The sequence below is a fragment of the Plectrocnemia conspersa genome, unplaced genomic scaffold (assembly GCF_051122295.1).
Source record: "Plectrocnemia conspersa isolate PC_06_02 unplaced genomic scaffold, ASM5112229v1 ptg000012l, whole genome shotgun sequence".
In the NCBI taxonomy this organism is placed as follows: Eukaryota; Metazoa; Arthropoda; class Insecta; order Trichoptera; family Polycentropodidae; genus Plectrocnemia; species Plectrocnemia conspersa.
Genome location: NW_028277176.1, coordinates 15601756 through 15629125, shown reverse-complemented (window position 1 = coordinate 15629125; position 27370 = coordinate 15601756). Strand labels below are relative to the sequence as shown.

Genomic DNA, 27370 nt, shown 5'->3' with positions numbered 1-27370 from the left:
ACGCCACTGGCAACATCGTATGTCCGTGAACGTCGAATTGTCAGCTGTCTCTCACGCCAGTCGGTTCGCTGCCGTAAAAAAATCAAAATTATATTTATAAATCAATATACATCATATAAATAGTTGTAATTAACATATACAAAATGGAGACATGCGAAATAAAAAAGAAGCAAAAAACAGTAAGTGACTTGTCAGTTAATAACCATTTAAAGTCTATGTAAATATGGTGACATATTTATTCTTAGAAATAGAAATGATGTATGAAAATTGAAAATTTTCACAGTTAGAATGCCTTTAAAATGGAAATGAATCGATTTAAAATCATTGTTTCGTTTTTATTTAAAGCAATTGTATGTGTTTTGTTAAAAAAATATACTTTTATTTAAGTGTATTTTAGATTGATATATTATGTTATAACCATTTGTTACGAATCGATAAAATGGTCAATATCAGATTTTTTTATCACGTTGACCTTGAAAATCCTATTCTTGGTTTTATTTTCAATGTTGACAAAAAATATGTATTATTACTTTAACTCAAAACACGATGTTTACGAGAATAATGACTTTTTTGCTATAAAATATTGTACAAGATTTTTTCTAAACACCATGCATGATCGATTTAACCTTGATGAAACCCAGACCTGATTTACTCATTTTAAATTGCTCGTGCATGAAGATCTATGGGTTTTTTAATGTCGTTTCTGTATACTTAGTTATGTATATAAATATATTAAGATAACAATGGTATTTTTTCTATAAATGGGATGATAAAATTCCTAATATTACTCTTAATTACATTTACATATGTACATAATATTTCTTATCTCTAAGTTTCTATTTAACATTTTATAATGAGTTTTGCCTTATCAACTTGCGTGTTTCGATTTCTTTTTTTTATCAACATCTAAACCATAAAAAATGTAATACATATGTGCAAACGTTAATAACACATAGAACCTGTTAAATTTTTATCGTATGTAATCTTTTGATGTTTACGAACGTCACCGTTGATAGACATTGCCCAGCGCAGTAACTAGAATTCCTATTAATAAACACAGAAGAACGTTAATCAGCACTGGTATTACCGTTGATTGACTTGATAAAAGTTGTATATATGTATATATAATATAAACCAACCACGTATTTTGTTGTTGTATTAAAAAAATACAAATCTAAGCAAAAATACGTGATAGTGTTATGCTTGTATACATATCGATTGTGTTGGATTAAAAAAATGTAAAGCAATTTTGTATATTGTCTGTTCGATTGTTAAAAAGATCTAGTTTTTGCCATTTGACCGTGAATTTTTTTCTAATATATTTACCATTTTATGTGAATAAATAATAATAAACATATTTCCGTTTTAGTTTCTTTATGCATTATTAATGTTTTTTACTGATTATTTTTATGTACCATTTAAATTTTATTATTAATTGATTATTATTTGCCAATAACTATATTTACATTTATAATTAAAAAAAAATATTATTTCACTCAAACTAGGCAATAAATTAAATGATCAGAATTTAGATAAACTTTGAATCAGAATAAAAATCAAATCTCGGTCAGAATAAGCATCAAATGGTTGGATAAAAATAGCATATGGTCAGAATAAAAATATAAAATGATCCGAATTAAAATATAGGACTATTGTGTGAATAAAAAAAATATAACATTTATGAATAACAAAATATTTATTTTAGAAATATCTTATAAAATATCTCACTTGTACCAAAACTGTTAGACAAGTTAGGTGCGAGCGAGCGTTGGTCAGAACATTGAACATCCCACGAATAACTCTCAACGAATCTATTTAATTGTATGTAAGACGTGAATATATTCATAACATTGATTTTTTTATATTATTTAAGGGTATATTATTTCAAACATTTTGCTATACTAGTGACAACAGATTATGAATTTAGTCTCAGACAAACGATCGCTATTAGATAATTTGCTTTCCTGCAATAAATGCACTTGAATTATGGAAACAAATAATAAAACATGAAAAATATTATTAATAGTATGATTACTTAGAAATGTTTGTGCTGTGCCGACTAAAATAAATAATAATATTTCTGAACTGCGAAATAAAACGAGTTTCCTATTATTGAAAATAAATAAGCATAAACTTGTGGCAATTACTTGGTAAAAGTGTAATAAAACTAATTGCTATAAGTATTTGCGAAGAACAAGTATTAGTCACGTCGGTGTTATACAAGTGTAAGTGATGATATTTTAGGAGGATTAGAAACACTTGCAAATAGACATAAACAAAAGTAGTCGGTGTCCATACAAACACAATATAATGCACTTAGCAGGTACCTAAATTATAAGTACCCAGTAACAGCTCTGCTAAAATCCCAGCTGTTTAGATTATAGTCGTTGCGCAAAATAAATCTTATTAGAAAAGTAACAGAATAACGTTGGTCAAAGGTAGGAAAGAGCGAATCACCTCCCCAATCTCCAAAGAGCATAATATCATATCTAAGTGTGCTCTAATCGGAATACACCATTTGAAACTTCTGACTTAAGAGTTTAAGACTAGCATAAAGCGAAGCTACTTTTATACCAAGCAAGACGACTACGCAGACCGAGAAAGCAGCCGCTTTCTCAGTTTATTCATGACTAACCTGTTCTAGTTACGAAGGGCGAAATCCAAGAAATGAACCGGATCTTCAGAGACGACTTGGAGACATATAAAACACAAAACAATGCTGCGAGAACAACACTTGTCTATACTTTAACTTCAAAACCGTTGCAAATTTAATAATTATTAGTATATATGCGTATTTATTCTCGTAGTCCAAGTCGTCTATTAAAGTTCTTATTAAATTTTTGGATTCCGGTGAGTTCTTAACTGGACTAGATCTGACGTGAAAGTAGAACTGCCGCTTTCTCGGCCGATACTCGGGGGAGATCAGCTGAACTCTCGTTAATTCCAAATCGGAAACGAAGTTGTAAAACTGTCAGATCCGTTTGAAAATTCCTGATGGTAGCGAATTCAGTACGCCGTGCTTCAAGCTTATATATTATTTTTAAATCATGGATTAGAATCCTTCGCCCTTTCCATTATAGATCGTCTGGCCAATGCGATAGTTCGGGGTGGAAACAGATTATTTATTAATGTCGAATATAGGTATCTACTTATAATATTCTTTGCGTAACGGCGATGATTGAAAAATCGGTTTACTAGACAATGACGTAATTTCTATGGACAGCATAATCTCGGATTCAGGTACCTATCGGCGCATTCCATATCGTATTATTCACTGATCGACTTTGTTTTGAAATATGTTATTTTTTTCAATAAGGTCTTGTATTTTATCAATAGTCATGCTTAATGTTTTCTTAAATAAAAAAGTTATTTGCTTAAAAATCTCTATTTTTAACAAATCCATCACGTATACTAGGTTTATTATTTTTTTACGTGTGTCGCGTAGCTGTTTATTTTATTTAATTGGAATATATTTTTTTTTCATAAAGATTTAACAACCTGATTTATATGTTTAAATAATATATTAAATTACGAAAAATATAGTATACCAGAAAACCACAAACGCTTACCAGCCTTGTGCATAATAAAATCAACTGTAACAAAATCAAGTTTTAATCTTAACTTTTATTATTCACATATAAATGATAGATAACCCACATTGAATTATATTATAAATCGGACCGCAAAGTAAAAATATGTTTTTATTTGAAAATCAGTAGCGATATAAACATTATTATATTTTATCTGAATGAATATATTATATTATATAATATATAGGTACATGCATTTTCTATTTATTGTTTTATTTGCTTATGTTTATTTCAATTTTAGAATTGTATTATCAATTTTATTGATAAAAAATAATTATTTGTTGAAATTTAGTATCCATTATACGTAGCACTGTCAATGTTACATTCGAGGGTTTCTAAGTTATGTAGAAAACATGTAAGTCACCTGCCACATTAGTTTTTTTTTTATTATTAAACCCATTTTGAATGTATAATATTTTATTTTAACTACAAGTTTATCTTATTTTATTGCTACATTTATTTATTAATATTTTCAATAAATATATTTTTACATACATACGAAATACCCTTTTTAAAACATAATATTTATGCTACCAACGCAGTTTATCATAAATCCGTATTTTTACATACATTACGCATTTTAAAAGTCTGTTTTCCGATATTTTATTAAAAGAGTTTGTAAGTAAAATATCTCAAAGTAACAAAGGCAAACATAAAAGGCAACCATTTAAATCAGGGCTGTGGAGTCGTTTAAAAAAAACACGACTCCGACTCCGATTCCGATATTTACCAATAACACGACTCCACTCCGACTCCGACTCCAACTCCGACTCCGACTCAAAAAAATTTAATTTTATCAGGTATTTTTGATGTTTTTCTACGCGTTTTATATTCATACGCTATACACATTCATCATTACGCAATTTAAATTTCTTAATTTAAAAAAATCCATTTTATATAAAAAATGTTCAGGGTCGCTCATTTTTCACGACTCCGACTCCGACTCCAACTCCGGCCAAAACACCACGACTCCACGACTCCAACTCCGACTCCGACTCCGACTCCACAGCCCTGATTTAAATAGTCAGTAACTTTTTCATAAACGGTCAGTAACTTTTTGATTAACAGTCAGTAGAACTACGATTGCTGTTAGATTAACTTGTTACAGCGACAATACAGAATTTAACTAATATTATTATTATGTGTCTTTTGTGAAAAAATATTTTATATAAAAATATTTTAACTAAATTATTTGAGGGAAATACAGGTCATTAAAAAAAATCAATATCAATACCCATAAATATCGCTCTGCACGGCCAAACTTATATTACACATATATTTAAATAAAATAGTCGATTAACACGTCTACTTATTTTATTTTAAATAAAAACAATATAAGTCTTAATATGACCGATATAAAGTTATATTTTATTGGATTTGTAGAAAAAATTGTATCAAAAAATTTTGGTTAAAATGTATCTCATTTTCACAAAAGCAATTTTGCAAAAACTACGGATTTCAGTTCAGTTTTTGCAGTAATAATTATAAATATCTACCTCAGATTTACCAAATGTTATTTTATATTTTATATAAATGTCGTAATAATGTATTTTGTAAATATTATATATGATATTTACAACGGACTTCCGTGCTTTACACATACTAACAATACCTACAAAATAATATAAATAGTATTAGGAAAATAAGGATATAAAGTCCAAAGATTTTGAAACACACCTTTATTTATTTTACAACATCGTAACTAAATATCTCAGTGTATTCAGCGAGCCTGGAAACGAGTTTCTTGATTCTGACGATATAATTGTTTTGCGCCTATCTTTTCACTTACACTCACAGATTTTCCGATAGCCTAATTGTTACTTCGTAATTAATTATTAAAGACATGTTAATAGACATGTCATGAAACTAATAGATTTCTGTCCTTCGAATTTACTAATAGCGGAACAATAGAGCAGATATGCATCGCTCCGCCGACATCCATTATCGGGATCAATAGTGGTGACGTAAAAGAATTGCACTAAAACCGGTCAGGCCTAGATATTTTTATCAATCAGGTAGTGTAAACCCCTGCCAAATTAAAACATTCAGATTTATTTCAAATTCACCCGGTACATTGGTACCTCGGTTTTCGTTGACTTCGGTTTCGGTTTTCGTCGATTTTTCCGCGAAAAAAATTGTCTCGGTTTTCGTCGGTTGCCTCGGAGTTCGTTGGCCTACGCGACCCACGCGCTGCGCATTGTTGCCCGTCTAGCCAAACATTTCCATTGCTTGCCAGTGTTAGTGTTTTTGTGTTTTTTTGTTAATGTTAATACATACTACAAATAATTGCCTCGGTTTTCAACGACTGTTTTCGGAGGGATTATCGACGAAAACCGAGGTACTACTGTATTAGACAAAACAATATTAGGGGTACCCAAAAAAAGGACGTTTTTATACCGAATAACTTTGACGATCAGTTGTGACTTATTTGTTGTTCGGGTCGTAAATCTTTCTTTTGGTAGTGTTTGGATTAACATCTGGAGATTGCGTTACGAACATAACAACAACAAAAAAACACCCCAAGTTTCAATGGAAGATTACGTTCCGAGTAAGGTGTTTTTACGCGCATGTATGCGGTATGAATTACACAGAAGAAAAAATCGGTAACCAAAAACTTTTGTGCCGTCTATGGTTACGTTTTACTGGTTCGTCAATTAAAAAAATGGTTCAAAAGATTTAAATCTGGATTTTTTGTTTGAAAGACAAGCCTAGAAGTAGGACACCAAAAATTATCGATGATGACTGCATAGCTGCAGAACTTGAAACCATTACAGAGATGTCGACTCATGAGTTAACAGATAAAACAAGATATATACATGCTCTAGCATTCAAGGAGTTTAAAAAGTATTGGGAAGGTGTGAAACAAAGCTTGTGGTTTCCACACGCTCACTAAGCGACGAGAACAAGGCGACGCGCCTGCCTCATATTGCGAGAAAATTCACGCAGCTCAGTGAATAATACGATAAGGAATGCGCCGACAGTTATCTGAACCCGAGATGATGTGGTCGATATAAATTACATCATTGCCTAGTCTACCGATTTTTGAATCATCGCCGTTATGATAAGAGTGATATTTATTAGACAATAACAAATAATCTGTTTCCGCCCTGAATCATCGCATTGGTCAGAACGGAATAATATTATAAAATAATAAATATGCTCGAAGCACGGCGTACTCAATTCACATTGCCGAGTTTCCACAAGAAACAAAGAAAAAACAGATAAAGTAGCCGCTTTCTACTTACACACCTGACCAGGTCTAGCTAAGATGTCATAGGAATACAAGAGTATCACCAGACCTTCTAGATGACTAGAACTACGTGACGCAAGACTACGAAAATAAGCATCCATATATACTAATGAACGCATATTTTAAACTATTTTTCGAACGAGTATACCAGCGACAACAGATGGCCTTCCACTTCTATTTTCGCCATTAAATGTTAATACTTTAAATCCACAAAACAGTTTTATCTCACATTGCCATAATCAAATGACACGGCTATTTTAAACTCACACCGTAAATACAACGTTGCTGTGACTAAAGCCTAATAAACTACCGATTGATTATGATATTCGCTTTAATTTTTATTGGCACTAACTTTACCTTTCAAATGTCAAAAGATTATAGGAATTTTTATTTTGAAATTACATGTAAAATGACATGTGAAAAGTTACAGATATTATTGTTAAACAAACAAATGAAATTTACCATTTAAAAAAATATTCAAGTTCAATTAGAATCAAATTAGATAAAAAATTGTAAAAAAATAATATAGTATGTATTTTCATGCGAAGTATCCCCTCCTCAATGCTTTGTTACCCCCCACTGCTCTTTCCGCGTACCCCCACCACATTTTCCCTTTTCTTCCGCCAGTGCCGAACGGGAAAGTTTAAATTTGTTCGAAGCGTGTTCAGCTGTTCACTCAAGTCGTGTGTTTACGTTCGAGCGCGTCGTTTAGTCATTTTACTGTCAATTCGAATAAAGGTGTCCACACACGCACCGCACAATATAAAGTGTCATCAATGTTTTTAATGGTTTAAAACGACCCAATTCGCAAACGGTACGCATTCTGTTTACATAATTTAAAACACGGAAACATCGCGGTTTTACACCGCAATTTTAGTTTTTGTTTGAACCGGCACCCAGAATTTCAACTAAACTCCCAAGCATACTTTAACTCTAATTTAGCAATAATCCAGAAGATCGAGTATAATATTAGAAAGTTTTTATACATTTACATTTGTCACCAATCGTTGCAATCATCACGTTCAGTCTGACCTCTTCGAACGAATTTCTTGTGTATTAATTCATATGAATAGAAGAAAGCGATGAGTCAGTTTCTTATTTAACGTTCTGCTTTGTTCGTATAAGGAAAATTATTATTTAACGTTCTGTTTTCGTATAAGACAAGTTAATCAATTAAAAAATAACAAACGATCGTTCGATGGCCTTAAGTGTAAAATAACTCATTAATTATCAACCTTACATGAAGACAAGATTTATCGTATAGATTTTTCAAGTTATTTTCTAGCTTATGTTCTTTTCACAGTTACAAATTTTATTAGTTAATCCAGTTACACGAGATATATTTAGACATTTTAATTACATTATTTTTACCCAAAATTATGCTATTTAAGTTTCTCTTCTATTTTCTCAGAATTTTTGAGGCCTTATAGAAAAATTATCTTCTTTGAAACGCCTACACCAACTTAAACTTAAAGACTAATTAATTTTCTTTAATACTGATTGCATTGATCGATCAATAGTCGTAAGGGTAAAAACTTTACTGAAAGTAAAAACACTAGAAAATTAGAAAATTCCGCGTACACTTTTTATATAATTTGAAGTGATTTTTATTGCATATATAGTGGCATGTTTTCCAAGCTAATATTTAAAGCAAATTACACATTAGGTTATCGATATCACTAATAGGAAAATTTAATATATTCAAACCTACTGTTTTGCATTTATGAAAGTTTTGCATAAGGTAGTTGGTATAACAGTTTTTACCGTTGAATCTGTGTATCGGTCTTTTTAGATTTTTCTGGTTAAAAACTGAATGTCGCTTGAGCCGATCCGATGACACAATGACCCATCATAGATTCCAGTTTAGTTCAATGGCGCACTGACCCGGAATGAAATTTCTCGTACACTTAATCCCAATCTGGCTTTATCGAGTATTAAATTGTACATAGCGTTAATCTTGTTTGTTATTAAAAAAAATAAGTTTGTATGTTATAAGAAGTTTTATGCATTACACAAGAATTCCTTACGGAATCGTATTGCGCAATCCGGCGGCGCGTTATTCAACAACCACAAAGCAGAGCGTGTGAGGGGTTTAACAAGGCCACTTTCTTCTTTTCTCACACAAGATTCTTGACCGCTTCTTGTCGGCTGTGTCGTTATGCAAACGAGACGAGTGCGTCTTGCGTGCGGTGTAGAAAGTGATGTTTCCGTAGAATAAATATTCTAAAAAAAGTAAACAATAAAAATAATCTGCGTTGCATTTGTAGCGAAATAGTGAACCATCTCGTTTTTGTGAATTCGCCGAGATGAGCCTACAGAAGAGACAGCAAAAGCTGTTGGACACGATCGAAAAGATCAAAATCGAAGAATGGGGAAACAAATTCAACGTGAGTACTCCACAAAAATATTACTGACCAAATTGTAAAGATCACCTGACGATGCTAAAAAGCTTCGTCTCGAGCGCTCGTGCATAACGGTATTCTGCTCAATTATTCTCAAAGTATTCGGTGAATAAAAGTTTTACTTGTATTATATTTAAATAGAATACATATAGTATATATTTAAATAGTTTTCTTTTTAGTAAATTAACATTTGATTTAACTTCCGGTCGGTGATGTGTTAAAAGATGCTCTCAAATACTCGTCGAATGAAACTTTATTTATGGTTGAACGATTGCATTTGTTATCTCGTTTGATTCGCTTTGTTTTTTTAATAGTTCCCACGAATACAATGTGGTATGTAAATATCAGCAGTTCATTTACTGTAGGAAAGTAAGGCAAATAAAATTATATTAAATTTACTGTATCAAAATAAAATGCAAATCATAATAATTGTCAATTTGTTAAAAATAGTAAAAACTTTTGTAAGGTGTGATCATTGTTTTTGTTACAAATGGTGAAAAATCAGCAACTTGGATGTGTATAAACTCTTGAAATAAATAGGAATAGTATTTTGTTTGGTTTTGATCAGTAATTTAATTATATCTTAACTGAATATTAACAAGTAAAAAAATACTATAAAATATTTGTATAATAATATTATGAACTAAAGTATAAATGTAATAAAAATTAATTAGTTTTTTTATTGTCTGTATATCGGCAATTAAAAATTTATTGACCATTTATTAAACTATTTATTATTATTAAACTGACTATTAAAAATATTAGTAGTAGAATGCGGAGTTTTGAGGAACGTCCTCGAATATGGCTTCCATTGTCTGGAATGCCAGCGAAGCACTTTTTTGCAAGGAACGTCTAGATACAATTCATTGCATTTTTGACATACTTTTTAATGTGTCGATGATATGTCTATGCTTAACGATTTTTATCACGATTGCGTCCCTTAATCTTAACCATTGAGGCTAGGGCGTCAGCGCTCGAGAATGCTCCCCTTACACGAGCTATCCAGCTTCTCAACAAAATTGCCAAACAATATTTTCGGACATCAGCTACAAGGAGCTAGAACAATTTAGGTAGTACATATTTTTGGCGTACGCCAAATTTTAATATATATAACTACTGCTATATTTTAACATTTATATGTATATATATATTAAAATGGTTGTGTATACGTATCTATATGAATGCATGTTTGAACTAGTGTGTAGTATATATAAGGCTATATATCGAATATAAAATATAATACATCTAATACATCTCTGTATTTATACAATATGTAAAAATCTTTTTTTCTTATTTTTAGTCTTAAAATAATTAAAAATTGTTATTTGCTACTTTATTGAATATACATACTCTCTAATGATACAACTGTCATTTATTTGGCTTACATTTGTATCGACAGATGGCTTTAGCAACCTATTTGTGACGTTTAGAATCAATATCCGAAATTTCCAATTTACTTACTCTTAAGAAATATAAAATATGCACATTAAATATGTAATAACGTTAAAATATGTTTGTTTTGCCCTTCTCACTTATTAATATGTTTGTCGCTTTCGCTCGACCAGCCTAACATTTTATTATTCCACTTATACATTATCTCATCTTATTTTATGCGCTTCTCGCCGCAGAAATTATAAACACTAAAAGTTTGTAACCTCAAGATGCGAGCTCAGATTACTCTTTGCGTGACGTGCGATCCTCATGTCGAGCATTGTGTTTTTTTTACATTTTTAAATAGTATTAGATTCAATGACATATCACGTAGTATTAAAAAAATAGTTATGAAATGGTTTTCGTTACCTATGTTGATAAAATTATTAAACAATCTAGCAACCTACTACCTATCATAATGTAATCAATACAATTTCATAAATCCAACTCAAACTGTTTTTTTTTGTCAGAAACTGCGACAAATACAAAGAGAGAGAAAATTACTATAATGTATGTGATAATATAGATATAGTTGACCGGAACTTTCGTTCCGGTCAACTATATAATTCATTGTATTATCCACCAACAAGCATTGTGCAAAATTATAAAACATATTAAACATGCAACATGTATTATCATGTTAAATTTGTTAATAATATCAGTCCAAGAGTTAATCAAAAAGTTGTCTGTGGATCTTGACTCAGAATATACAAATGTGATTAGTTATAGGCACACTATGAATATCATTGTATTTAAAAGTCTAGATTCATACATAAGATTAGGAAAATCTAGGAAAACCTAATCTGTGATGATCTTTTCGAATTATAATTATATAATATTCACTAATTCCGATCTCTTAGACACGATGCAAATTAAAAAACACTAAAGTTCATACGGTTTCGAATCAAGACCTTTTATGTATTATTCACCGACTATCACTGGACTATCGTGCTTGAATAAAATATTAATTTTGTTGCCCTTAACCTAAATAGTTTGACTTCTTTCTTAGCTCTAATAGACAGCTATGTTGCATGATGCACTCATAATCTCGCACTTTACACTCACAATCTTACACTTTGCCCATGTAATTTCACACTCACGAATTTATAATATAGCGCGGTATGTTCCTAATTTAACGCTTCACAACAACTAACAATTTTTAGCACAGATCCTGCAAAGATCCGAAGTTCTAAAAATGTCGTGTTTTGAAAATTGGGAACAATGTTATTAATCATTATAACACATGTAGCTTTAAAATAAAACCGTGGTTTTTTCGCAATTATCCAAGGTCAAACGTGGATTTCCTTACGTTCTTCGCCACCTCCGTCCATTCATCTGTCGTTGTACCCGTCTCGGTTACTTCATTCGATTTTCACGTTTGACCTCCTTACCTAGGAGTTCCTCGTGCACGGTCCGCTAAGAGGAATTCGTAAATTATTATTTTGCCTATATCCACTGTATCTATAGTGGTAGAAGATATATTATTATGACGAACGAAATTGGTGAAAGTCCGTCATTACGATGTCGAAAATTTTAATGTCGCCGCTCTTTTGACCAATTTCAAAATTCATCAAAAGCCGATCTGAGATTACGAACTTGTTGCGACAAATTATGATTTGCAATTTTTTTCTTGGTAAAAAGATATAATTCTGCTTAGTATTAAAGTCGAGACTTTTGCGATAATCCAGTAGGTTTATTATATCATGCATGTCTTTTTTCCACGTTTTATTGTGCAATTTAAAATCACGATTCACATTCATCACGATGCAGGATTTTACATATTTTGCTAAAATATCTTATTCTCACACGTATCTTATTTTCTCATTTACGTTTATCTTTATCCAAATCTATTTTCTCTTTAATTTAAAAGCTAATTTCTTTCGGAATAAAAAACTTTTTATAGAATTTTAAAGCATATGCTTTAAATTATTACAAATAGTATAGTATATCTAATATTTTATGTATTAACAAAAAGTAACATAACGACAATGGTTTTACGACGACATAAAAATAGTAAAAGTCATTGTGCTGATCAGACAAATTTGCCTACACGTTTGAAGTTTATTGGAAAATCTAATTGAGGCGTTTAGAATAGTTAATATTATACACCTATGTCGTATTTATTTAATTTTGAGTAAATCCAAAAAACGTCCATTAAATATATATGTAGTACATATTTTTTTGATATATATTGTGATAGATATAACACTAATTATATTACTATTTTATTTTTCCGGAAATTTGCATTTAATATTTAATGTAAAAATGCGCATTAGCATAAATTATACATTTATTTTTTTATATACCTATTTCCGTTTAATGACTTCATTGTGTAATTTAAGTGCTTGTTTAATAATATTACTTCAGTTTGTGGTGTTTTAATTGCTAATTGATAAATTACAAAATAGTGTGATAAGGCACACGTGTTAATTAAAATATATATTAATAAACTAGTAAATATATATACTATTAAAGTTGATTTAATTTTTAATACATGTTATATTATGTTTTTGATTAAATTCATTTAGTCAGCAAATTTTCTCAGCTATTATTGGTACTCTACCATCGTTTACTAAAATCTACAATAATATTATTTTTAGTAAATTTACACACGAATAAACTTCAATCAAAGAGGAAATGTAATGATTATTTAAGTAAATATATACTTGAATCGTTGGCAATAATTCAACATAAATTATAAGATGCTTTTAGATGAATAAATTGAGGACTTAAAAAATATCTCGGCTATAACTTCGCGTATGTTGGTTTTTAGGTGCCCTAACGATTCGGTTCTTTCGGCGTAGACATGACACACGAAACCCCACAATAAAAATCGCATGATCTTGGTGGTCAGTTGACGTCACCAAAACGTGAAATAACACTTAACGCAAAACTTCCAACGTTGCACCCAATGTGTGACAAGTTGCGCCGTCTTGTTGGAACCACGCGTTTTATACATTAATATCTTTGATTTCGTGCCAAAATAATCGATTATCATGCGTATATAACGCTCACCGTTGACTGCTACAGTCCGACCTTCATCGTTTTAAAAAAAAGGCCCAATGACGCCGCCTGGCCACAAACGGTCACGTTTTATGCATTTAATGCTTCTCGTGAATCACATGAAGATTTTCCTCGCCCTATATGCGGCAATTTTAATTATTAACATACCCAGAGCGGTGGAAATGTGCCTCATCAGAGAAAAAGAATTTCTTTGAAAAATCAGCATCAATTTTCTGCTGCTCTAACACCCAATCTGCGTAAATTATTCGCTGTCCATGTTCTCTTGGCTTTAGTTCTTGTGTTATCTGAATTTTATACGTATGTAGGTGCATGTCAAAATGTGCCAAAGGGAGCCATAATAATAGCCTAAATGTTGCGAACGCCGACGAATTAACAATTCGGGGTCTTCGGCCAAAATTAAACGCTTTCAGTCTCTTAATTTTTTTTCACTACGTTGCGAATTATTTGTTCAGTAATACAATGAAATTGATTTTAAGCTTCCCGTAAATTTTGATTCACAGTTCATATAGTATTGTTATTTTTATAAAACAATTAAACAATTTGAAATCGTCGAGCGTTGGTTAAACGATCCACTTCATAAATGTTTGTTGCAAACTAACATTTGTCAGTTGAATACGCGTGATTATTGACAGCTGTCTGATTTACAATACTGCCAATAAAGTACTCGAATTAGTTCATCCTGTACTTATCCAGATTAAATTTCACAACCCTTATTAATTGCTATAAAAAATAAAGCAGGTGTTCTGAACAATCACCAAATTAACGAGTCAATTTTTTTAACCTTTGCTTACTCAATACAAAACTGAAGCGATTTTGCCCTCTCAACACTAGGTCGTCAATTTATTATTACAATATTTACATTACCATTCAATGCCACGGATATCACAAGTGTATTAGTATTCGCCGTATCGTTGGCTTAGACCCCCTTCTACTCAATCTGTCATCAAATTTTATTTACTTTTATAGGCAATAGATGGAATTCGAATAGAAAACAATTTTTTTTTTTATGACAAAATGACTTATGTGAATTCGGGTATAAAATAAACTAACGATGTACATACTTTACTGACTCTAAGTACAGCTTGTTTAAGCCAATTCATTTAATTCTAGTCCACTGCAGAGAATTTATGAGACATTGTCTTAATTATTCATAATCATCTCGTCTGTCGAGATTGCGTAAACGATGCAGTCACTTCACTATAGCTGCAGATGGCGTTTATGCTATTAGAAGCACTATTAGAACATGTGAACTGCTGAGATAGTGTATATATTATAATATTACCATACCATTATAGTCTGTCGCATCTTTTTTTAAAGAGAAAACTGTTTTAGATATGGCCGTACCATTTGGATAATAATAATACGTATACTCGCTTTAGTACCGCGTCTTGGTAGTCTCGAAGTCGTACTGAAGATCGAGTTGAACTCTTGAGGACTTGAGTGACTGTTTAGTTAGACCTAATCGAACGGTAGAAGTGTCATCCGAGTCGAAATGGCGAGTTTTGAAAGTTTAAAGAGTGTTCGTTGGTACTATAGTCTTCGAGCGAGTTCGAGAATCGATTCGTTTTGAAAGATTATATGTCACATCCTTTATACTGGTCATTTACTAAGATGACCAAATTTTGAAAATATCAAAGGAGGACACTAAAAAGAGAAAAAGGGTCGCCTTGGATTTTTTGTTTATTTAGAGATGCTGCGAGAGCTTAATTGTCGAGAAACCAAAAAATTTTTAATCGAGCGTAGAACGGGACCATGCTATGCCTTTTTGTCATTGTTTATGCACGCACACAAACACATTTCCTACTCAATTCATTTTTGCCATTTTTGTTCGGTAAGGACAAAACAACAAAAGGAGAACAAAGAAAGACAAATAACTTGAGGACTATCCTCCTCAAAGGAGGACGTCTGATTATCCTACATTTACGGGAGTAAAGATGAATTTAGAGCCAATTACGTTAGTGTTTAGCTCCACCTCTGATCCATTATTTTGTGAAAGTCTTCATTTTCAAGGTGGAACTACAAAATGATAGTTTTAATAATGCTTATTCTATGCTAAGCCGTTACTATTTTTTCTATATGTGTCTCGAAGATTACTAAATATAGGGCTTACAGAGAATTTTTTATGTTATGCTAATAGATGGCTTTTGAAAGTCTGCTTGGTTATATTGCAATTTTTAGGTGATTTGAAATACTGATTATTGTTTTGTTAAGCTAAACCTCTGTCATCGTTGAAATCCCTACGTAATTATTTAATGTGGAAAAATATTTAGTCCAACTTAGTTTTAAGTTTAAAATTTATGTATAAGTTTTTTTAATCATGTTGCGTAGATAAGTAGCTTGACATTTTTCTTTAAAAAACAGTACCAATCGACCGAATGACCGTAGTTTTAATAATATTTAAGAGCAAATATATGAAGTTTATAGACCGCAATCACTAATTTAAGTAGCGAGTCGCCTGCATATCCTAAAAGTCTGGCTACTCCTGATAGAATAATACTTTTTAAATTTAATTCAGTATAATGAATTAATTATATATTCCCATGGCTAATAAATATGGAAAACTTATGTTAATTTATACTACTTTTATATACTCTGTTGATTTTTCAATGGTTATTATACTCGACTATCTTAATGTGGAATGTATTAGCTTATGGAATGTACTATTGCAAAAATTCATGATGCTATAAGTACACATCTTCGAATTACTGTGTTTTATAAAAAGCGATGCATAGTCGTAGAATGGTGTATGTACTGGCAAAATAATGTATTGAGAATATAATATTAAATAACTGATTTATTGAGAAAGTACTGTTACTTAAATTATTATGAAACTAATTTAGCATTAGTCATACATTAAACACTTTTAATTTTATATGCGAATGCAATAATAATAATGGCACCGGCGCGGTTATATAAATATTTCATTTTTCGCAAATGAACATTGTGGCATATATTTTTGCACTTCTGTGTATTTCGCCACTTATGTGCCAGCTTTCCCTTTTGAGGTGTCTTTCACTTCCTGCACAACTGCTTTCTAACATATTTAGGAATTGAAACGTGTCCTTATGCAGAGATTCTTAAATTTTCTATTTTATTACAGTGCATACAAGTCGCGACCAATGTTCGAGAACAGAAGCACCATGTGTCCAGAGCCAAGAGAGGGATGGCGATCGGTTCGACCAGCGGCTTCCGAGGCTCGACCGTTTGGTTCACAGGGTTCAGTGGTGCCGGTAAAACTAGCATCGCTTTCGCACTCGAAGCTTATTTGGTGTCTAAAGGTATGTTTAATGATCAATGTTTTCTTATTGAAATTGTTATATATGTGTAATCAATTTTATGACTTTAGGCATTCCCGCTTACGGTCTGGATGGCGACAACATTCGTACAGGACTGAATAAAAACTTAGGATTCAGCAAAGAGGAAAGAGAGGAAAATATTAGGAGAGTCGCTGAAGTTGCTAAACTATTCGCCGATAGCGGAGTGCTTGCGTTATGCAGCTTCGTTTCACCTTTTGCTGAGGTATTATTCAATTTCGTTGGCATTGATAATTGCAAAATTGATACAAAAACAAAAACTTGCTTTTACGTCCCATAAATTAAAACGATTTCAGCAATGTAGGTTAAGAAACATAAGTTATATAATATCTGATTAAAGAGGCAAAGGTAGCATTTGCTCAACTCCATGTAGAATGTTGCTAAAAATAATTAAATTGACTATTCGAATTATTTTTTTATATCGTAGATTGCTTCATATACATACATATATTAAATTAAATGTATAATCATGAAATAGTATTTTGAATTAATTTTAATTGAATGTTAGTTTTGCACATGGAATCTTGATGCTTGCCTATGTATATGTTTGAATAAAACAATCCAGATAACGACTAGTATTGCCTCCATAAAGTAATGATCGGTCACGTGATGCAACGCTGACCTGCAATTTTTATTTTATATTTTTCTGGTGTTTACAAGCTAAACCAAAACCTTCAACCCCGTTGAAGCAAACTAACCATTGGTTACTCACTAAATGTGTAAAAAAGTAGTTAATAAAGAGATAATTATTTTCGCTTAAGCTCAAGCGTACAGTTTCAGTGTTACCGAGCCAAATCATTTTTAACTTTTTTCATGAAGAGCTTTGAGGTATCTGATTATTACTTCTGTTAACCGTTTTTTGTCATGAACTGCATGATCTCGCACTTTTAAACATTTTTGTTCGTTTACGGATGCTGGTGGGAGCTAAAAAAAATATCACCTCAGACATTAATAAAAAAATAAAAACAAAAATGTCTAAAGCTACTTTTTTTGGTGTGCAATATAGAGACTTTTTTATTTTAATTTACGAAAGACTCTTTTGGTTAGTTAAGCCTCTGAAATTATGTCACTTTTTTCCTACTGAATAATATGACTTTAATTATTTTTCAATCAATCAGTAAGTTAAAAATATTTTGCTCAGATTTTTATATAACATTTTAAAGAATCAGAAGAAACGCATAGTTAAGTGTAACCATTTTTATTTAGGATCGTGATATGGCTCGCCGCATCCACAAAGAGTGTGATCTACCATTCCTCGAAGTATTCGTTGACACTCCATTAGCAGTATGCGAATCACGAGACGTTAAAGGTTTATATAAGAAGGCGCGCGACGGTCAAATTAAGGTGATTATTGCTATTATCTGAAATTAAATATCACATTATAATTTTTAACGATTGCGTCATAAACATTAGGGATTCACTGGTATAACACAAGAATACGAAAAGCCAGAAAATCCAGATCTGATCGTAAAAACCGAGAATTGCACCATCGAAGACTCGACATTGAGAGTTGTCCAACTCTTAGAAGAGAAGGTTAGTTGATATACGTGTATGTTTTCATTGTTTAACGATTTACAATCAGTGTTTTAAATAAAAATATGTTATAGGGAATCATCCCACGTCATTCTCAAGATGCTGACATCATACCTGAATTGTTTTTAACTGGAAATAGATTGAGTCATGCGTTAGAAGAAGCAGCGACTCTACCGAGATTGTCAATCACACAAGTAGATCTTCAATGGTTACAGGTACGTTTATAATTGAATCAGTATTTATAAAAGAGTTAGGTACTATGCATTGTAACTGAAGATTCTTTTGTAAACTAGTTAATATTAAACTATGCAATATTTTATTTATAATATCTCATACAGGTATTGGCCGAAGGATGGGCTGCGCCTTTGAGAGGATTTATGAGGGAGAATGAATATCTGCAGGTGAGTTAAAAATAAGCTTTATATTAATACTTTCTTTTGTACCCAGCTTCTTCTACATATTAGTTCTAGTTATATTGTATCCTAGATACCGTTTTTGTTGTATGTATGTAGGTCATACGGATGAGTTAATTTTGATAGTGCAACTAATGGTGTAGTGTTATATTAAATAGTGCCGGAGCGTTAATTTTGACCTAGCTCCTCTTCCCCCTCGTTATGCATATGATTTTCAAAATAACAAAAATTGAAAATGTTACAATGCTTATAGATAAATTCCTTTTATGATAAATAAAATATTATGTATATATAATCAAATATCAAAATTCGATTTTTAAGCAAGCAGTTGACATTATTTGTATCTTATGAATTTTATAATTATTCTATTGAACTTTTTTGTTGGTTTAATGTTAAACATTATATGATAACACTAGTACTGGAGTGCACTCCGGCTTTATAAAAAAGAGCCAGAGCGGCGCTCTGGCCCCATTACAACACTAAGTGCAACATAAAAATGACCATGAGAGAAGCATTCATCTCTTAATGAATATTGTAACGAATTTATTGTTATGGCGAATTTGGGAATCGAATCCACTTGTAGCGGAAAGATAAATTTTAGGAATGAATGATCTTGGGTTTTGGTGATTTTTCCAGACAAGATTTTTGCCGACAGGAACTTTCCGGACAAAAAAATATTTTTAATATTAGGTTATTCGTTTTAAAAATGAAACAATAAAATGCTTTTTTTTATTCTTGATTAATTATCAAAAAAATAATTGGCCTCATTAGATAAAACTTTAAGTCTCTCTTTCAACTTTTTTATGCCTTCTTTGTGAATATTCCGGTTTTGGAATTAAAATAGTCCAACAGTTTTTATTCCATGTCACTTACATTAAAAATAAATTCCATCCAAATAATGTTGCATGGACCGATAAAGGTGATAATCGGAAGAGTATGGCTTTAGAAATATGTTGTTGCGCATTGTCATGTTGTAAAACCACTTGAGTTCTATTGATAATCGATAGCCTTTTTCTTCTTAATTGCTCCTTTAGACGGTCTAACTGTTCATAATACATCATTCCTGTAATCGTTTGACCAGGTCGAAGAATTTCATAGTGTATGATTTTTACACTATCCCACCAAATACACAACAGTATGTTTTTGCAGTCAGTTCGGTGTTTTACAATTGGTTTTTCTACCTGCTTCTTGTTTTTTTACATCTATAGTTATCATATAGCACCTGTTTCTCATATCCCATCCAATTTTTTTACCAAATCTTCGGTCGGTATAAATTCTGCCATTGTGAATCGGTAAACTCTTACCGAGTTCAATGTTGCAATCAACTTGAAATTAAATCAATGAATCAATATTTTTACTTCGTGATAAAATGCAATAAACAACAATTTTGAGTTCATCTTAATTACTTTTTTATATTATTGAAAACGTATTTTTGTCTAAAGCCGTTCAAAAGGATCTTTATAAAACAATAGTAGTGACATGTAATAAAATTAATTTCTTGCATAATTTTAAACAACTTTTTTCTATTGTATTGCCTAAATTACTACACAGTTTTACATTACTTTTGTGAAATTATTATTGTATTATTTCAAGTAAAATATAAGTTTAGCTATAAAAAAAATGTATAATTATAAATTAATAATTTTATTGGATTATGATGTATTTTAATATATCAATGAAAATATGAAATTATGAAATTATTATGAAGGAAATTACTACACCAGTAACAAATTTATAATATTATATTAGTATTTTTATTTTTATCGCGAGTGGAACTAACCCTTTTTATGATGATATGCAATTAATCCTTCCATCAAATTATAGATAGATTAGTGGTTTAGTTGATGAACCCGACAATCCCTTTAACTATTGAGTAGTATTCTTATCAATATAATCCCTACTTTGTATTAATAACTCCTCATGTATGATTTTGCAAAATTCTTTCCCAGATTGATTTTCAGAACACATTCTGGTAACAATGGATCATATTTTTTCAACATATGGATTAAATTTTAATAAAACCTCTTTTCAGTTAATTTGGGCGTGACCACATATAGCCAAATTCTGTTTAGCTACGAATCTCTAAATTATTAGTTCTTAAAACTTATGATATTTAACTTAAAATAATAAAAGATTAATTTCATAAAAAAATAATATTATAAAAGTAACGTAAAACTATGTAGTAATGGAAATATGTTATTTAGGCAAAAATATGTTTAAAGTTACGCAAGAGATTAATTTTATTACATGCCACTACTATTATGTTTTATGGCAATCCTTTCAAAGGGATTTAGATTTAATAATTAGGACGCACTCCAGGTAATTATCTGCATATTCAATACATCATAATACATGTAATAAAAATAAACTTTGGGCGCATACATATTTGGGAATGACTGTCCGTGAATAACAAGGCATAGAGTAAAAATTTAGCCCGCATTGAATCTATGCACACAGCAATTTTTATTTGTTTGTCACGTCTGAAATTTGCCATTCATTTCAATAAAGGCCACTGATAAAAAATCCTAATCAATCTTTATTTAACAGTTAATTGTCCGTTTTTATAGACATCAACTTTTTAACGTTTTTTCACAAAGTAAAAATATTGATTCATTGGATTTAAAATTATATTATATTAAAAAAAATTCAACAATCCAAATGTTTACCTTAATTTTTTTTAATATAATATTAAAAATATATTTTTGTCCGGAATAATCAGTGTCTGCAAAAATCCTGTTTGGAAAAATCAGTGTCCTTAAAGTTCCTGTCTGCAAAATTCGTGTACGGAAAAATCTGAGTACCGATTCTTGGAATAAACTTATTTTTGTCTATAAATGCGCCAGTCAGAATTGTTGCCTCATTAATTAATTTTTGAGTAATAATTTTTATACCTAATATATTCGACCTAGTTTGATTTGAATTAATCATCACAACATTCATCCGTTATATTAGGAAAACTTAATCTGTGAAGATCGATCGAAATGGGATTTGAACCCAGGTCTTCCGGGTATTAGTCACTATACCACTCGTCTATTATCGTGTACCCAAAATTACTCTGCATCATAATAAACCTTCTAATGCTATCTTATTCCACTTAAATTCAGATATTTTAAGAATTTATAGAATAAATTCTTCCTCTATTGAGCAAAATAAACGTGTGGTAACTGGCATTATTTCTTGAAACCAAAAATTATTTCCATCGACTTTTACACTGATTAGCCAAAATATTTTTTATATAATAGTACTTATTCACACAATATTTATTTTTAAATAACATTGCCGTTTCTAAAATTTTATATTGCTAGCCTTTAGTGAGCACACTTTATGAATTATAATATGAATTGTTTCATTGTTTCCAGACCTTACACTTTAATTGGATCACTCAATCAGATGGCACAGTGGTCAATCAGTCCGTTCCGATTGTCTTGGCGCTGACCGAAAACAACAAGTGTCGCTTGGAAGGCTGCAGCTCCATCACTCTGGAAAGGGCAGGAAGACCAGTCGCTATCTTGAGATCGCCTGAGTTTTTCCCGCATCGTAAAGAAGAACGTTGTGCCAGGCAATTCGGAACATGCAATCTCGGGCATCCATACATAAAGGTATAATTTTTATTTTCCCCTTTATCATTTATATGTTATATTGCATAATCGACTCTTTTAGATGGTCGAAGAAAGCGGCGATTGGTTAGTCGGCGGAAATGTGGAAGTGTTGGGTCAGATCAAGTGGGACGATGGATTGGACGAGTATCGCCTGACTCCCAATCAATTGAGGGCATTGTTCAAAGAAATGGGAGCTGATGCTGTATTCGCTTTTCAAGTAATTTTTAATTTAGGATTAATATATTGTATTCATTGGTAATTTTTGTGATGTTGTTCATTCATTTATAGCTGAGGAATCCAATTCATAATGGCCATGCTTTGTTGATGACCGACACACATAAACAACTGATTGAGAGAGGATTCAAACGACCTGTTTTACTTCTGCATCCATTAGGTATTTGCTACATTCATTATTTACTATCTTAGTGGCTAAGAAGTAATTTCTGTTTAAAAAGTTTATAACTGTCTGGTTTTGCCTATGTTTTATTCTAGTTGTATCCTTCAATAAAGATATGCCACTATGCTACGGAAAAGATCGGGACATTCCTCCCTCCTAAACTAAAACCTAGACTAAAAGAAGTAATAAACTAAATGTAAAAAAGTCAGAGTAATAGAGGGTTAAGGAATAAGAGCTTGCGTTAAGTGTTTGATCAAATCTTTTCATCGCAGTTATTACAAAAGCGACCAAACCGATATAAGGGATCTACGAAAAATCTTTTGAGATGCCCGGCTTCGTTATGAGGAACGTATTTCACTTCCGATGATTCGTCAGTTGATCGTTTGGTTATTAGCCGTTCTTGTATCTCAGCGCCTTTATTCTAGGAGCATTGGTATACGATTCGCTGAGTTCTCGCAGATAGTTATATGTCGCTGAATATTTCTTTGAACTACTGAAGAGTACTGCTGACAATCTAACCATTCTCGAAAAATCTTAGTTTTAAGTTTCGAAACGTCTTCGATTATCTCAATTGTGCCCTCTTCTGATTAGAGCCGGTTTGTCCGGACTAGCCGACTCGCCCATGGCTTTCACCATTCAGCTTCTTAATACGCTGGCATTTATCTATTTATTGTCAGCTACAAGGAGCTTCCGATTCGTATCTTATCATTTTAATATTTTATGACTTTTTTCTTTCTTATATACAGTTTTTATTATTATGTTTATTATTTTTTCGTGAGTTATCTTTTAGGTCACAAGGGTCTTAATTTAAATAAATAAATATTTTCTATTTAAGGTGGTTGGACAAAGGATGACGACGTACCATTACACGTGAGGATCAATCAACATTTGGCTGTTTTGAGGGAAGGCATTTTACAACCACACAATACAATCTTAGCTATATTCCCATCACCGATGATGTACGCTGGACCGACAGAAGTAATTTTTATTCATTCTTCATTCTAGAATTACAATTCTTCACTAGAATAATTAAAATGTTTAATGAATAGGTACAATGGCACGCCAAAGCGAGGATGAACGCCGGCGCCAATTTATATATTGTAGGAAGAGATCCAGCTGGCATGCCTCATCCGACTCACGGTGGAGATTTATACGATCCGCGTCACGGAGCCCAAGTTCTGAAGATGGCACCGGGTTTGGGAGACTTGGAGGTTTGTTTTTATAATTCTATTTAAACTAAATAAAATAATTAATAAATGTATATATGATTTTAGATCGTACCATTTAGAGTAGCGGCATATGATACTGCAAGTGGTAAAATGGACTTCTTCGATCCGACAAGAAAAGAAGATTTTGACTTTATATCCGGTACTAGAATGAGAGGTATAGTAGATTAAGTCATTATTTAATAATAATAAAAACATTCTCTGTATTCTTAATCTAATTGTCTTATTCTTATATAATTCAGCCTTAGCTCGTTCTGGGAAAGAACCGCCGAACGGATTCATGGCTCCGACTGCTTGGCGGGTGCTCTCAGAGTATTATCAATCACTGAAATCGATCGGAGATAATTGATGATGACATTTTAGTGTTAAATTTAGCATGGTGAAGCTTATAGTTAATTTAAATTTAATTAATACACTACGCGTCACTTTCTGAAAGTGAATCTCACGTATTAGTAGGCTTTCGTTGAAATTCAAGCACGTATTTCTAAAGAGAGATTAGTCAAAATTTTGATTTGTATTGAACGATGTTCTTCAGTATGCTATATATAAATTATTTTTATTGTTTTTTTATCATTGAATCTATCTTTTTCGAAATCAATTGTTAAAGTTAGCATCTTTTAAAACTGCTGTTTAATTTATTAAAATTTTTTATATGGTTATTCAACGCTTAATACCAAGTAATATAGATTTATAACAAGAAAAAGAATTAAGTTTTTATTTTACTTTGTCTTTTTTGCACAAAATACTATTTTTATGTTTTATTGTGATAATTTTTCTACTTAGTGCAATTGAAAATTATAGTCAAACTAATATTGATGTTATGTATTTTTTTTAAATATTTTCATTCAGTCGTACACATCTTATGGAATTTCTATGGTCACATTTTACTTACAAGTTGTGTACCACTGTCTTATATCATTCCTTTTATCAGTATTTTTGTATGCGTTTATTATGTAATTTTACTTGTGATGTGGAAAAGTTATTATGTAGTAGAAAAATGTATACATATTACATTTTTTTTAATTATAAATCTTTCTATTATATAATATTACATATGCCTATTTAAACTTAATGCTTATAACCATCATGTATTGAATTAAAATATAAAAATTAATCTACTTAGTTATATTTTATCATTATTATAAATATTTATTCTTATATAAAAATTTAGAAAATTATAATTTATATTATATACATAAATACATATCTACCATATTAAATGTACAACGAAAATCAGAAATGAGTTAACTTTCGTTATCAATTATAAATTTTAAAAATGGTATATTTTATGTTAAAATATAAAAAATGTTTACGATTGTTGATACGGAATTGCTATTAAACAAAATTTGATTGTTTCAGTTTACTATTGGATACTTAATGAACGATAAGCTAAATACTTTATCTTTAATAAAATCTGCTTATTTTGTTGTAATGAAATTATTCTGTAAGAGCTTCATTCCAACATGAATTTTATTCTTTATTTATTCCATCTGCTTATTATATCCAAATATAGAATTAAATTGAATAAATTATTATTATGACTTTTATTTTATTTTTAAGACACAATTTACCATCGAACTCCCTACATTGTTAATATATCAATCAAACATATTACCAGAGTGAATTTCAAATATTTGATTGTGTTTGATATGCTAATGTATTTTTCAATTCAATATTTGTACTTTGAACGGCAATAAACCAATGGCGTACTAAAATTTGTCTTTATATTTGTATGTGGATTATTTATTACAATCAAGAATCAACTATTTATAAATTGTATGAAAAAATATGATATCTTACTATTAACACGATCTTTGATAAATATAGTAAGAAGGAAATTTATCAAAGATCGTGTTTTGGCAAAACTGATGAGCATTACAGTAAATGTGTGATCATGATCGATAGTAAAAGAAAGGCAAAAGTAATTTGACGTAACTTTGATTGAACAAAAGAAGCAATGTCTTAACTTCTAAAGAGACAGCTAGACTACATAGCACTAAAATATATATAAACTTTGCATAAGTTGGAATATTTGAGGTGCTAAGAATTTTTAACCTTCAGATCAAAGTTAATATTTAACCCAGTTTGGAACTATTACAGCAGGCTATCTTAGAAAAAAGCTTCTAAATTGAAAACATAAACTATTATATTATGCTACGACCACGTGCGGTCGTATTGCAGCGTTTTATTATTGATACGGGAGTTTACTGAGTGTAAATTATTGTTATAATACATTTCACTAATTAAAGACGTATAAAAGATTAAGGATGGTAGCGTATGATTTAAAATATCAGATAAGGTAGTAAATGCCTTATATATCAACAATATTACAACTTGATGTAGTATGTATGTAATTTTTTAAATCTAAAATTGGCATACATGGTGGAAATTAAAAAATACTATAGTTTTCTAGCGCTTAGAACCTTTTAAATGAATGTGGATATATCTGATAACTTAGCAGGTGCTGATGGAATGGCGACCAGTCTGAAGTTAATACACGATTTATTACAAGACTTACCATAATAATGAAGTTCTAAACCAGGATTGCTAAAAAAAGGTCACCTGACATTTTCATTTGTTTCGAACAAAAATGTCTGGTGGTAGCTAAAAAAAGGTCATGTTGGAAATTTTTGTTCAAAAATGTTTGAGTTGACTTTTGAGGTTTTTTTAGCTCTCAACAGTGTTTCTCGCAATGGCCGAATCCAATGTGATTTTTTTGAACAATACAATTTGAGTTCAAAATCTCTAAAATTTCGACTTTGTTTATGGATAAACCGGATGATCAACTAGATCGTGAGGTCGGATTGTCTCCATTGCGATCGATATATATGATTCGATGTGGAAGACACTTTGAGATTGCAATTACGTTCTTAGTAAATCATTTTGGGTATATCCTACCGCCTTTGTGGTCTCGTTTCATGTGAAAACATTAATCGAACACACAGTAAATTTCGTCATATAAAGCGGTAAGTGTTGCGTCCAGATTGTTGCATTCATAAATTCGCGTACAGTATATTTGTGAATCTAAAATTGTTGTATAAGACTGCTTTAAGTCTGGTCGTTCACCACTTACTTGTAGGTGTTTACTGTGTTTACTCCTGTTGTAATGTATTTAGCTCAACCCTATCAAGTTACAATGGAAGATTAAAAAATATATGAATCCTGTGGTAACCTAAATACTGTTCATTTGC

At 31.0% G+C, this 27370-nt stretch overlaps 1 protein-coding gene across 2 annotated transcripts; it reads left to right on the top strand.

Moving 5' to 3' along the window:
- On the top strand, positions 1–24882 carry Papss (3'-phosphoadenosine 5'-phosphosulfate synthase). Of its 2 annotated transcripts, XM_088199800.1 has the most exons (15): positions 7492–7654; positions 9108–9227; positions 16798–16975; positions 17044–17216; positions 18218–18355; positions 18425–18544; positions 18619–18759; positions 18883–18945; positions 22317–22556; positions 22618–22773; positions 22845–22950; positions 23789–23931; positions 24003–24164; positions 24228–24336; positions 24422–24882. In XM_088199800.1, the coding sequence occupies exons 2-15, from the start codon at positions 9147–9149 to the stop codon at positions 24526–24528; spliced, it is 1917 nt and encodes a 638-aa protein (XP_088055926.1). In that variant the 5' UTR covers positions 7492–7654; positions 9108–9146; the 3' UTR covers positions 24529–24882. The 2 variants fall into 2 exon arrangements, with proteins under 2 accessions (XP_088055927.1, XP_088055926.1); XM_088199801.1 differs by lacking the exons at positions 7492–7654; positions 9108–9227 and adding an exon at positions 1–179.
- Positions 24883–27370: the final 2488 nt, after the last annotated feature.